This window comes from Vidua macroura, chromosome 4 (assembly GCF_024509145.1).
Source record: "Vidua macroura isolate BioBank_ID:100142 chromosome 4, ASM2450914v1, whole genome shotgun sequence".
Lineage (NCBI taxonomy): Eukaryota > Metazoa > Chordata > Aves > Passeriformes > Viduidae > Vidua > Vidua macroura.
The window spans coordinates 46,761,079-46,775,154 of NC_071574.1; the positions used below are offsets into that span (position 1 = coordinate 46,761,079).

General features: G+C 40.8%; 1 protein-coding gene across 1 annotated transcript in view; it reads right to left on the reverse strand.

Annotated features, from left to right (window-relative positions):
• KIT (KIT proto-oncogene, receptor tyrosine kinase) overlaps positions 1–14,076 on the reverse strand; it is a 53,395-nt gene that overhangs the window by 22,254 nt on the left and 17,065 nt on the right. The window contains exons 2-6 of the mRNA XM_053976593.1: positions 12,809–13,048; positions 8,912–9,190; positions 6,192–6,328; positions 3,362–3,521; positions 369–558 (exon numbers count right to left, since the gene is read on the reverse strand). Coding sequence (XP_053832568.1) covers positions 369–558; positions 3,362–3,521; positions 6,192–6,328; positions 8,912–9,190; positions 12,809–13,048 — 1,006 coding nt within the window. The remainder of the gene's footprint in view (positions 1–368; positions 559–3,361; positions 3,522–6,191; positions 6,329–8,911; positions 9,191–12,808; positions 13,049–14,076) is intronic.

A 14,076-nucleotide genomic window follows, 5' to 3' on the forward strand; every position in this document is an offset into this window, starting at 1 on the left:
TTTCTGGAAGACAAGGGATCAGGAGACAACAGTGCCCAGCAGAAATAAAAGCAGAAGCTTTTTTCCAGAGCACTGGGGTCTGCTGTGGCAGTGAAGGGAGCACACAACCAACCTTAATTCTCTTTTTTGCTTATTGGACAGGAATGTAGGTGAGTTCTGAGTAAACAGCATGCTGGTTCTCAGCTGGTGCGGTTAGCTCGATGCTATTCCAAATGTAGGTCGGCAGACTGCACCAGTTACTGTGGCAAGCCACACATGCTGCATCTTTTATAGACACAATTTTCTCACCATCCCCACTTTCCTCTTTCCAGAGCAGACTCTAGTCTGCTGTTCCAGAGTGAAACGGACACTACAGCCATGCATATTACCTGTTATTGCCCACAGTCTTGAACTTGACATCATGGTCTGAGGAATTCTGTAATGTTGCGTTCATGTACATCCAGACTTCTTCCTTTGGTTTTGGATATGCCTCATATTCAACTGTTAAGTTTCCATTTTGTCCTGCATTTATATCTATTGTGGTATTCATTGTTGCAAACAAGCGGACAAATCCTTTAGCTGACGGTTGTAAGAGGAGAAGAAAAACAATTTCAGGGCCATTTAGAAGTTTGTGAGTACTCTAACCACACTCAGATGACTTCAAGAGCAGTGATCAAACATCCAAGTGTGAAACAGGAGACCTTATCTGCAAAGCAGTACTTAAACCCTCACCTGCCAAAACCAACATTACTAGCTACATATAGCATGAGGCACAGAACTTAAAGCAGCCTTGAGTGGCTTAGCAGCAATGATGTCAATAATTCCATCTGACAAATATCTTCTATATGCATTTGGAAAAATGCAAGCATGTGTTTGATTCTACTCAGGTATTTCTATTTTTCCAAAAATTTGACTTGCTAACTGTCTGGTGTGAAAGAAACATTACAAAACAAGCAAACTAAAATAATTTATTACAGTATACCAGAGTGTTAAAGGTTTCTTTGTCAAGTGTAATTAAGAACAACATTACAAATTAAGCTATTAAAAGCTGTAATTAGAGAAAAATGTGCTAAGTCCACAGGCCTGGATACCAATCATCTTAAACTAAGGCATTTCTGTACATCTGCTGCTGGGCCTTAATCTTTCATTTGGCAGATACCATTTATCACTATGCAGTTCCGTTCCAAAATATCAAGTCTAACAACATCCTTGCTGTAGTGGTTTTAATTTCATTAATAAACTCATCAGATTGAGGATTCACTTTAAAAAGACAAGTTTTTCAGTCCTATTACAGAAATTCATATGGGAATCATCAGTTTGACAGGCAGATTGCAATTACAAGGAAACACATGTACTGAGAGCTTGAATTTAGACCTAAAGTCAATCTCAGATCCCTGCTTCTTCCCACTTTCTAGTAATCAAACTGCTGTGGCCAGCTGGGCACCCGAGCTTGGGAAAACCAGAGCCAGTGGGGCTTGGTGAAAGCATATGGATCTGCCAGAGCGCTTGACAGATGCTTTGAAGAAGAAAGGATGAAGTAAATTCACAGCAGGCAGGTATGCTCTAAAATGGTCTCCATCATTAGAAAAGAGGAAAATATTTCAAATCTGGAAACTGAAGGTTTGCAGTTCCTTTGCAGTGCTTTTTTCAGTTTTCTGCATTAACACAGGATTAACTATTCAAGCTGTATTCGAAATCAGACCCAACTCTCTTCAAATAAAATTTTATTATAACACTATCAGTCCCTGCAATGCAGTTCTAGTACCTTCCACAGTTAGATAAATTACCTATAGAAAAAACAATAAGGAATTTTACAAAAATACACATTATTTCTTGTAAAACTTTTGGCTAAAGTTAAAGCTACAGTGATTTAGTATCTATTGCAATCCCAGATCTCTCTCTATGTACACACCACTTCCCAGGACCCTGGGAGCTGGCACACTTCAGGTAAATATACTGTCAGTTTGACAATAAATGGTGAAAGGTATCCAAAAGTTGGAGCTTATTTAAGTCAAATTTGAGAGGGTGGAGAGAGAAAACTATCTCAGAAAGGAAAAATTCTGCCTTTTCTCTGACATTTTTTATTAAATACAAACTTTGTATTTTACTAAACAAAAAATTTATTTCCTACTTTTTATAATGCCATGCTTTATTTTAAACCCCAGACTTTCCAAAATCAATCATTTTTAAAGCTACATTTGCATATGTAGTAGTACTAAGAATTTCTGTAGTGAAGAACTTCCCTCCTCTTATAATAAAAGCTTTCACATTGATCCCCTTGGGGAGAAGGATTTTCTTTCATACTTCACACTGTTTCACTCTTTTACATATGAATGTAGTCTCTCCTGTAAAAAAATGAGGAAAATATCCCTTTCATTGTGAGCCCTACCCCCTCGACTGGCACAGCAAGGTTAAGGGCACGCAAACCTCTGCCTGTTTGCTGAAGATCTGACCCACACAGGTTAAACACTTCTGTTTTCTTTACGTTACCAGGGAAAGCAAAACAAGCAACAGAAAAACGGATTTGAAAAGGAAAAAAAGAATCCAGGGCTACACTTCCCTTAGTTACTACACCCTTGAATGGAACTGAAACGGTTGTAGCAACTACACAGACCAGAATGATCTTATTATCTATACCAATATGTCCTTAATTGTACTCAATTTATCAAATGAGCAGGTTTCAGCAGCTTTAAAATTCAAAAGGCACTGTGTGTCACCCAAGTTAATATATAGCAGACTCTAACCACATCTGTTATTAAACAAGAGGAGGAAGGGAGTTTGCTCACTGTTTAGGAACATGATCCAAAACATGTAGAAGTGATGGATAGTGGGTTTAACAAGAGGGTGACCCCCGGAACAATTCCATGCTGTCTTTGTGCACCACAATGTTGCTCACAGCGTTATTTTAAATAGAGGTACAAATACAGATTCTACGTAAAAAACACTAACACACTGTCAGGGAGATTCCCCATGCTTGGAAGGCAGGTATTGAAGATGTGCTTTGCACTTGTGCTGCCAAATTACTTGGGCATAGGGACAATACCAGGAGCAGGTAAATTAGTTGCTTTGTTAAAACTGGTTTAAATTTTAGATTAAACCAGGGAGGATGAGACAAACCAGAGGGTCATAAACACTGTCGGATGGTTTTCTAGTATCACTTTCCAATAACAAGCAAAAGGTTATGGAAATTAAAGCAGTCATACACACCACAGCTTCCTGAGCCATCCCATACTGCACCAGTCAGCAATAACCTTTACAGAAAACCAACTTAACTCGCTGAGGTTTGGGGAAAAGGAGAGAGAAGGAAGGGAAGACTCCCCAGTGTTCTCACTTTTCATCTCCTGCTCTTAGAAATGTTAAGATTTCTGTAAGAAGTATTTACCTAGAGCTTTCAAGGTTACTGTGGCATTGGTTTTTCCAAAAGAGTTTTCTGCTTGGCATGTGAATTCTCCAGAATCATTAACTCCCACTGAACGGATGTTCAATGTTAATTTCCTTTCGTATCCATAATCACCCAAATTTCTGCTTTTGCTTGTAACAATCTGTCGGTAAAAAACAATTAACATCTAAAACACTGTGTGTGCATCATCTTTCCTAGATAAATTAAAAATAGAAGTAATTATAACTTTGCTATATTAATATTCATAACTTTAAACCGGAATAGTAAGCCAGCACGACAAACCTGTCACTAGAATCTCTCCATGCAAAACAAGTGTGTGATCAGCTGCCTTTGGGAGATAATGTCCTCTCCTAAGTCCTATCCCCCCTTCCCTTCTTTTTTTTTTTTTTTTCTCCTCAAGCTCCCTTCTAAGGCAAGAATGTGGAGGGACATGGGGTGGAGTGAATTTGGGGCTATGCTCACCTGCCCCAAGAGAGCCAAATGGAGGAGACCAACCCAAGACAAAAAGAACTAGACCTCTAGCTTCTTCAAATGTTCCAGTTACTTGATGACAAGGCTGTCGTGCCCAAGGTCAGACCCAGATCATTCTGGCTAGATTTCCAATACTAAGGTGAGTATTGGTGAGAGGATGAGTAACCAGCTGAAAGTTTTATTTGCACAAACAGCACTTCTAATTGTAGTGCTTGATGCAAAATGATCACTGGGTCCTGACTTTCCTAATGCTCAGGAGTTGAAGCTCTTGTATGAAGTCATTTCATCTCAGACATGTCGTTCACCCCTCAAAGGGTGCCTGAAGTTCAGCAACTCTCTAATGGTTGCAATGCTCCCCAGCGAATGACAAGAGAGAATTTAAGGTCCTGGGGCCTCATTTTAGCTGTGTTGCTCTACGTCCAAGGCCACAGCATCTCCCAATTGCAGGCTTGCTGCAGAGAGCCCTGCTGGCAGCAGGCTACACACAGCATCCTCCCTCTGGTACCCACTCTGATTCGTGGTCCACAGCAATTAATCCTAAAGGAAACTGGAAACTTCATTCTCTTAAATATGTCATGATTCTATACACATGCACAGAAAAAAGTAAGTGCTTTGAGATGTTGACTTTAGTCTCTGTGAGAATGTTCAGTATTGTTGGAAAGACTGATACAATTTACACTGATTAAACCAAATGCAGACCTGGACTTGTTATGATTTTCTAATTGAATTATTGCAATTCTTGGATGTTCCAAGAGCTTCTAGACAAATTAAAGCTTCTCAATGCAATTTTGATTCCTCCTGACTTATAATAACCACAAGAGATGTATATTCAGTATGGATGTGCTTGCTAATAGCCAGTGTCCTGATTTTCCGAAGTGGTGATAACTTCAGTCATACATGGAAAAAGCATTTTGGTTTTTTTTTTCTCTCATCTATTCAGGATAAAATGTAATTCTGAATCTACCTAAGATGAAATTTGTGTGTTCTCTTTCAATACAAAATTTAATTTGATAGTATTTCAAATACAGCAGCTCCTACTATTTACTAGAAAGGTCAGAAAAGTCAAACTTATTGGGAAAATACTTTCCTTGTGGCTTTTACACATTAAATAAAAAGTTATAAAGCACAAAAAGTGAAGAGAAGGCCTCAATTTCATCAATCTGTAACACAGGAAAGGGAGGAGAATGAGAGAAGAAATTAAATTCTCAGATGAAGGTCGTGCACAGGAACAAACGCAGATCTGCATGTTCCAAGCCACCTTCATGTCACATAGACCATCTCAACATTCAGAGCTGTGGGGTGGGATTTCTGGAACAGCGAGCACTCAGCAAGAACAGCTTTGCCAGAGCTGGTGGATTAGCTAAGCACAGCATGCCCAGCCCCAGGGAACAGGACTCCTGTTTGTTATGTGCCTGAGGAGATGTGATTTATCCAAATATCACAGGAGTCTTCCATATACATGGGCTGAGAATTTTGTATTCTGGTCACTAACATTAGCAGTAAAAGATCAGTCAATTAGCATGTGAAAGTATATGGTAGGAGTTACTAAAAAGTCTTCACAAGGGCTTTTAATTAATTTAAATTTCAAGGTATACCCAGAAGATCAAGAAGCGTTCTCAAGAACAACCCAATGCCTGCTGCTCATTTCAAAGGCACAGCTGGCAGCACACTGGCTTACCAGGGAAAGGGGATCTCTCTGCCCCTTTTCTGCAGAATAGTTGCACTGCCAGTATCAAACTTCTGGAGCACTGAGCCTCTCAACAGTTTAATTTGGTGATACCAGTCAGTCACTTCATCTATCGCTGGCAGACAGAAGCCAGTTCACTGTTCACTCATTTTTCAGAGTTTTTCCAGTTAGTGAGGCACACCATGTAATTTAAATGAATTAATCATTCCTATGAATGCCTACTACTATTCCTGTCACGCACAACCCCATGCTAATTAGCAGGTATTTTACTGTTAATGATAACAACTAGAATATGTAATTTGCAGTCCATGTGTTGATATTTGCAGCTCCCATTGATTGCAATGTGATGTGAAGGCACTCCACGCTTCCTTATTTAGGAAGCCCAACAGAGGTCACCTAAACTTCACATTGAAGAGCCTAACTTTAATTTCTTTTTGGGAAGAGAAACCCATGCAGATGCTTTTCCTCCCAGCCATCCTCAAGGGCACAGAACAGTTGTCACCCTCTCACCAGTCTGTGGGATACTGAATCTTTGTAAATGCAACAAATCCAAATCAACACACCATCAGGTACCCAAGACAAGTATGTAAATGTCTACAGAGAGTCTGTGTACTGTGCTGAGGCACACATGATACATGAATTAAAGGAACTCACCCCACTTTTGTGAGAAATCCAACTAGCTTGTACACTGCTATCCACATCCGTGATTATGCATGTAACTTCAAATTCTTCCCCTTCTTTGAGAAGTTCATAGCTTTTTGATAAGGTGATGACAGGAAGAGTTTTGTGAACTGGAAAACAGTTTAGAAGTTTATTACTTTTCATTAGTCTCAGCTCTTCCGGGAGGGATAAAAGTCAACAGTCATTAATTAACTTTCCAATAAAATAAAGGCTCTGAGATGTATTCACATTTTTTAACATATTACACAGTTGTTCCTTTACAACAAGCACATTTTTACTTCAACCTTGCTTCAAATTACACTTAAAAGTTAGATAATACTTGTTAGAGTATAGCAACTTGCATGAAGAAACCTGAAGGATGTTGAACTATCAATGAGACAATTTTGTGACAGTGATTAAAAAGTAGCACTCTGGAACTGAAAACACAGTGAGGATCAGTCACTGAAGAACAGCAGGCCAGCACTAACTGCAGATTTTAATTACAAAACATTGCAGCCAACAGAAAGTACTGTCAGACAGGTCCCTGAAAAGTTCCTGATAGACAGCCCAAGGAGGACAGGTACAGCTCTAGGATTTCTGCACACCTGTGCCTGAAAGCACCACAACCTCTGTTTACAGTGGTGGCTCACACTTTGTCACCCAAGAAGCAGGTGGTGACATGCAGACATGGGGGGTAGCTATACCCTGTTCTGCTTCAGGATGTCTTTTCTCAACAGTCAGGTGAATCTGAGGACTATGTGTCTCCTGCCTCTGCAAAGCTCTTCAGCTCTTCCTCTGTTCCCTTTGTGGTTTGTTTTTCTATTTTATTATCCTTTCTTTAAATTTTCCTCTTTTATTATACTCCAGTTAACTTCACTCTAGGGCTTTTATATAGGAAGACAAACTTTGAATGTAGCATGTATCAGACAAGGTCTTCCAGACTCTCTTTCTGCCTCTGACACAACTTTTGTAGTTATCTCAGGTAAATTGTACAAAACTTAGGAAAACCCCATGTCTCTCAGCCATTTGTACTTTAACAATAATGTTTTCCTCATGTTCCTGTCAGAAGCTACAGAGGAGAACAAAGAAACATGTTTGCTCTCTTCAGATATAAAGGCTCACACAAAATCCCCCTCAGCACTCAGCAGTACCCAAGTGACAGGAGGATGCCAGCACAGAAGGCATTCTGTATTCTCATCAGAAACGTCTCTGGACATCCAAAAAAAAAGCCCCAAGTCCATAAAGCCCCTCATTGTTTTGAGAAGGGCTGTGAATAAACACTCCCTATGCTATCATAGCTGTTGTGTGTCTGAGTACGCCTGCAGAGCTCCTTGTTTCCCAGATGCCTCTTCAGTCTTTCTGTATCAGAAGCTCACATCTGAGGGTCTGAGTGCCATGGTTGTAACTACAAAACATTACCAACCAAAGCATCTCCAACGCATTTAAATGTTGAGCCAAGGAGAAAGTGGGAGTTTTCCTTGATGAACTCAGTGAAGACCAAATACTACAGCACAGTAATTACAATACTGAGAGTGACAATGCTGAATTTCCAAATCATCAGAAAAAAAAGACTTAAAGTTGTCACAGCAAACTCCACACTTGAGGTGGTCCTCACTCCTCAACCTCTTGCCCCACCTCCAAATAGAATGGGCAGGTCACGCAGACCCTGCCACGGAGCAGACACCAGCACGTGTGTGCCCTCATCACACCACAGGACAGCCCTCCTTCACCAGCACAAGGACACGTGCTGCTGTGGCCTGGCCTCAGCTCCCAAGCCCTGGCACGGGGCAGGCTGTGGGGATGAGCACACCAGCCCGCTGGCCCGAGCTGTGCTCCCCCTCTTTCGGCAGCAGCCTCAGCTGCAGCAAGAGGTGGCTTCATTCCAAGTGTCCAGAGCTACACGGAGAACAAACTCATTTACTTGCCCCTGAGGAAATGCTAAGCAAGCCTGGCTGGCTGAACTGCTCCCTCCACTTCCCTCCTGGGTATTTACCCAGGCCAGGAATGACACACGGGGTAGGTGTAGGATCCAAACTGCCCAGACAAAACCGGCCTGTGAAGTCCAGTGCAGAGACATCTGGCTTCTCCTCCTTCCCAAACCCACCTAAGCACCCAACCCTAGGGCACAGGGTGTGGGAAGGTCAAGTGTAGGGTAGCACCAACAGGTTTGCCAAGTGTAGTGCTGCATGTAGCAGCTCAGCCACAATGCACTCCTCATCATCATCTGTGCACACGGCTGCTGTTGTGACCATCTTCACTCAGTATCATGAAGACAAAGACCTTCTCCTTCCATAAGCTCTGCATGTCCATCAAATCCCTCTTCTTCAATGCCATCAATCAGTTCCTGCTACTGTCACTTGCGGGCAACAGACACAGGAGTCAGGCACTGAAATAATTTTGCCTGTGCAAACTTGTACAAACCTCAGGGTGCTGGTTTGCCCTCAGAATTTAACAGCATAATCAATGTTCCTTATAATGATGAAAAAAATGCCTGGAAATCATCAGGAATAGAAAATAAAGTTCATCATGGCTAAACCTTCTGGGCACAGCCACAAGCTAAGTGTCATGACATCAATCTGTGCCCTGACACAACTTGCCCAAAAGAAGTTTTCTGAGCTCACCACTTTGCTTTGGACAGCAGTGGGGCTTCATAGCCCTTCTCTACACCTCCTGGGAATCAGGTTCTCTACAAGAAGGCAGAAATCCTCTGTTACCTGGTCTCACATTCAAGAAAATCTTCTCTGATATCTTCTCAACTCCATTGTGCTTGGCCAAGCACTGGTAGCAGCCCTTGAACGACCTCTGTACGTTCTTTATAACAATGCCTTTCTGGGGATTGGGAATGAACGTCATATTTTTGGGGAGATGTTTGCCATCACATTTTTTCAGTGTGAAATTCGTAACATTTGGGTCTGTTAGTGGGCACACTAGCAGGATGTCACTGTCTTCTTTTCCATAGATCAGAGAATCAACAAGGAAGAGCACATTTGGATCTGTGAAGAAACACAAAGAACTGTCAGACAAGCTGGCATGGGAACTTCTGATTACTCTAACTCTACGATTGGGCACTTGTCAAAGAAAGTTTTACTTTCAGCCAGTAAAACTGAGTATTGCCTAATTCATGTTTACCAAGAAACATAAAATTTTCTCCTAAAAGAGCAGCATGACAGGAGACGTGCAGTAGCATTCAATACTAGATATACTAAAGAATCATGTGTACTAAAAATAATCTTACTGCCTTTTTATTTGGAGATGGAGGGCATCTTTTGCCTTGTTTAGGTCCAAAATATCCCTACAACAGTAAACAGATTTTCACAGACCACTAGAAGTAATTTGCTTTTAGCTAGTAGCAGGGCTGTAAGGTTTCATGCCCACGGGAGGATTTGAAAGAAATTTATGAGCAAATGGAAGTTGAAAAGCACCTAAATTATGGTTTTCACTTCTGTAAAATACATAATCTAAATGAACACACATTGCTACCAGAGGAAGCAGCAAACAACTTCTCTCTTTCTCTCCGCTCCCTGAAAGCAGAGATTATTTTTAGCCTGCTTAGAAGAAAAACTGGGCATACAAACGGCACATCTGATTGAAAAATAATCATGTAATCTTTCACAAGGTAATTTTCCTAGCATTTCATCTCAGCCAACCACAGCACACAAACATATAGTACTTTAAACACTTCTACAACCAAAGTTGAAGCCCATGATATGTCATGACCTTGAAATGCTAAGAAGCTGGCAAACACAAACATAAAGGAATATGTGATGACAAACACTCTGTAAAAGTTTATTTGAGATTCCATCTGCCCTCTCTACAGAGTAGAATGAATTAGAAAAACAAAAACAGAGAGAAAAGTTTTCTTTCTTTTTTGCAAACATGCTTACAACTTGAATGATTAGAGATCAACAAGCTATGGATTACCAAGGAAGACACACAGAATTTGTTTAAAATGATGGACAATGTGCATTTGGTTTAAGACAAGAAGTGCCAGGCTGAAAATGAAGCCTGGGATGTTTATGTAAGCAATTCACTACATCAGGGGTCACTCATCACTGAATAGAGAAGTTAGTGGGTAGTTTCTAGCCTAGCATGAGGATGTAGCTTTAGCTGAATGTGATATTACCACCCCAGAAGCCCCCACAAACTACAGGTTTTGAAGCATCAGTCTAGAATTAGAGGATGCAGACTACTAAGAAATGAAAAAAAAAAAAAAAAAAACCCAAACTAAATCATTTCTGATCAGAACCAAAAGGTGACATTTTGCACACAGAGATCTTAAAAGAAATGCTATGACTAGCTATCACTTCTGAGCAGGAAGAGGATGGATTAGAAGTGCTCATCTAAATGTCCCTGCTAACAGACATAACTGATTGCTTTCTACTCAGTCCTGCTTTCTCCAGTACGGGCAGAACCAAGATATCTTCATTAGGCAGAAATTATGGCTCCCTGCAACAACAACAACAACAACAACAAAAGAGATTTTTGAAAATAGCAGGAATGAAGACCTGTTTCAATAACAGCTGACACTGCAGGCAAAGCCTTGACTGGAGCAAGAAGGATTGCTGAGGTGCTCCCCTTACATCTTCAGTCCCCATCTGGAAGGGAACAGCACAGTGAGAAGACATGAAAGGACTTCCTGTAGAGAATCCAGACACAAACAAGGCTGCTCACGGTCATGTTCTTCCTTTCAGGCCATCTTGGGTTGCCATGCCATCTTGTCCACTCCATGGACATCTTGGGTTGTCCTTGCCTTCTGGACATACCGCAGGTTTCCAACACAAGATATGATAGTGCTTATCAGTGCTTCCATCTGAAAAGACTTGAGATCAAAATCAAGAGATTTTTCTCTCTTATGCAGGAGTCTTAACTAGGCTTGCTTGGATCAGGAAAAAATATGCTTTTATAGATACAACACAGGTATTTTCTGCCAAAAGAGAAAGGTGAAGCAGGTACACATCCACAGTCTCTCAACACTGTGTCATTCTTGGTCACAGAAACAGAAGAAATTTGCATTTAGTATGTTCAGAAGAACATAAGATATCAACAGATGTCACCATTTTAGGTGTCACTATGTAGGATCGAGGTTCTTGGTCCTGTTCTCTCTTCACTCCCACCTTTACAAGCAAAAAAGTATAATGGGGTGCTTGTGGCAACCCCACAAGCAGCAGAGCATATGGCAGCATCTTACAGGTGATATAAGATGTCATTAAATCACACCTGACTCAAAATGATGGTCAACCTCACAAACATACTTATTTCACTGCCAGGAACTTGTTAAAGTTAAGGTTCACATTTTTCACACAACTGAGAAAAAAGATAATAATGTGTTGCGTGAGGGCCACACAACTTCACTAATGCTTTGGTAAGCATGCTCAGGAGAGCTGCCTGCAATCCTGAGGTGAAGGAGTCACTCATGTAATGGAAGGCAAAAACATCTCTATGATCATAGCTGTCTGAGATAATTACCATAACCTTCACAAAAAAAAAAAAATCAGGGTAGGTAAAGTGAAGATTGTTTACCACATATAGGTAAAATACACATCAGATTTCCTTTAGTCACAGTCTGAGAGAAAAACAGAAAGTCAAGAAAACTTATCCATGGTAGCTGCATGGCTATTTGGAGAACTCAGGAGCAGTTAAAGGAGCACTCTTTAAATTTTGTGGCCGCCATGCCAGATATCTTCCCTCAAGAAAATAACCTTCGCTGTGCTGTGCTGGTATCTCCCTGTCTTGGAGAACAACCTTGCAGTAATTCTCAAAGGACTAGCAGGGTTCAGAGGGGGCTCTTTGAGACAACCCCTGTTGGTCAAGGAATGCTGTCTTCAAGAAAGGAGATGCCGTAGGACTTTTTTCCATCAACAGGTTAGGAAGACCACCAAAACTATGTGAAGGAGAAGCAAAATAACCATTTTCCTGGGAAAGTGCCAGGCATGGTAAACTGTGAGTTCGGCGGCAGCTGGTGTAGACATACATCAGCAGAGAAGAAATCTGAAGAAAACACTGCACAAAGTAATAAAGGATTGAGAAATGTGTCAGAGCAGAAGCACTTTTTTTCCTGTCTTGAGACATTTCTGATCAGTCACAAGGTAGATCAGAAGCTGAAGGCAGAGGAATCATCTCTGTTTGCTGGCTTAGGCCTGGGAGCAGAGTCTCAAAAGACCAAATCCTTTAGGCTGACTGCCTCGGTAAGTTAAAAGCTTGGGACCAAACTTGACATGACTTCATACTGATGGATGGCATAGAATTAAAAAGACATTTCTATGTATTTCTTGCTTCTTCACTGTATAACTGACTCAGAACAGAATCAGGTCACTTAGGTAGTGTCTAGAAAGGGAGCTTGGATAAACTTTACCACAAAATTAATGGGGATGTAAAGAGAAACTCATCCAGAACTTTGCGCTGCTGACAACGGCCATTGCAAGCAAATCAAAGAATGAGGTTTCTTCCTACTGGACAGGGAGGAAGATCTCTTCTACCAGTGTTCTCCTGCTGTACTTCAAATTCAGTCCATACTCCAACATTTACTGTCCTATTATTTTGGGAGTGGAGATGGAAGGGAGGGAGGGGTGGGGAGGGGTGGGAAGAAAAAATAATACTTCACTGATATTTACCTTTAACAAAAACATAATAGGAGGAGACAATACTCCCTTTGCTACTGCATGTGTATCTGCCTATGTCTCTGACTGTTGCATTTTTAGTGTACCACTCTTTCTCACTGGAACTCCTTGCTTTTGCTGATGGGTCCGAGTTCTGGAAATTCCAAGTCACGGGTCCCTCCTCGTTGCATGTCAGCCTTAATTCCTCCCCTTTATTCATAACCCGTATAGATTCTACATGGGACAGTGCACCACCTGGGGAAAAAAAAAAGCACAAAATAGAATGTCTGTTAATACAACACTCTCTTTTTTATTCTGCAGCAAAATTATTATTTATAGCTGTATATGTGCAACTAATATTTTGGGATTTATTTCTTAAAAATACTAAGCTGCAACAGCACTGTGCAATTCTACAGATGCCTTTTGCCTTGTAAGACCTTTGGCACACAGAAAAAAATAACCAGTGCAGGTGGAAACTGACCTCTAAAAAACCTTTGGAAACTATAAAGTTTCAGATGCACCACTTTTCTGCAATGTTTTGGCTTTTGAATTGGAACAGACCCAAGCTATTTAAAAATTAAATTCAAGAACATATGAGTCTGATCCTACATGGCAGCACTTTTAATCATTCTTTGTCATTTGCTCAGTATGTTGCCAAGAACTAAAGTTTCCTTGCTCAAAAGTTATCTTTTTATAACTGCTCTCTCATGTATTCAGATGCTCCACTCATGCTCTTGAATTAGAAGTGTCCAGTTTAATGAAGGCATCAGTACATGGTTTCCATACTTGCTTTTTTCTTTACCTGAAGTGCCAATTCAACATTTCTTACATAAAAAACCCATGCAAAATATTCTTCAAGTTTCCATCCCAAAGCTACCAAATTAGTTTCACTGAGGCACCAATCTCCCAGTCACCAAAGCTGCTCTAATTGACTATTTAGCTTCTTTTTCACTGAACACACCCTAACACAATGTTTTAAATGTTCTCACATAATAAACCTCTGTAAAATTAGCAGCTCCAGTTCACAGTTCCCAACCACTTCCCAACTGTCCACACAGAGAAAGGAGCACATTTAGGCTTCCTTGGCTCTAGTGTTAGGGCAAGCAAATTAGGGGGTTGCTGAGTTAGCATACCCATGATCTGAAAGTCATAGTGAGCCTGCAAAAATGGAGTTCATAGTTAAAAATCCAGAGAAATTCTTACTGTTTTGGACCTATTTGAATATCAGAAGAACATATGCAAGTATTGAGGTGATTTTGCAGTAGCAAACCGTTCCCCTTTCA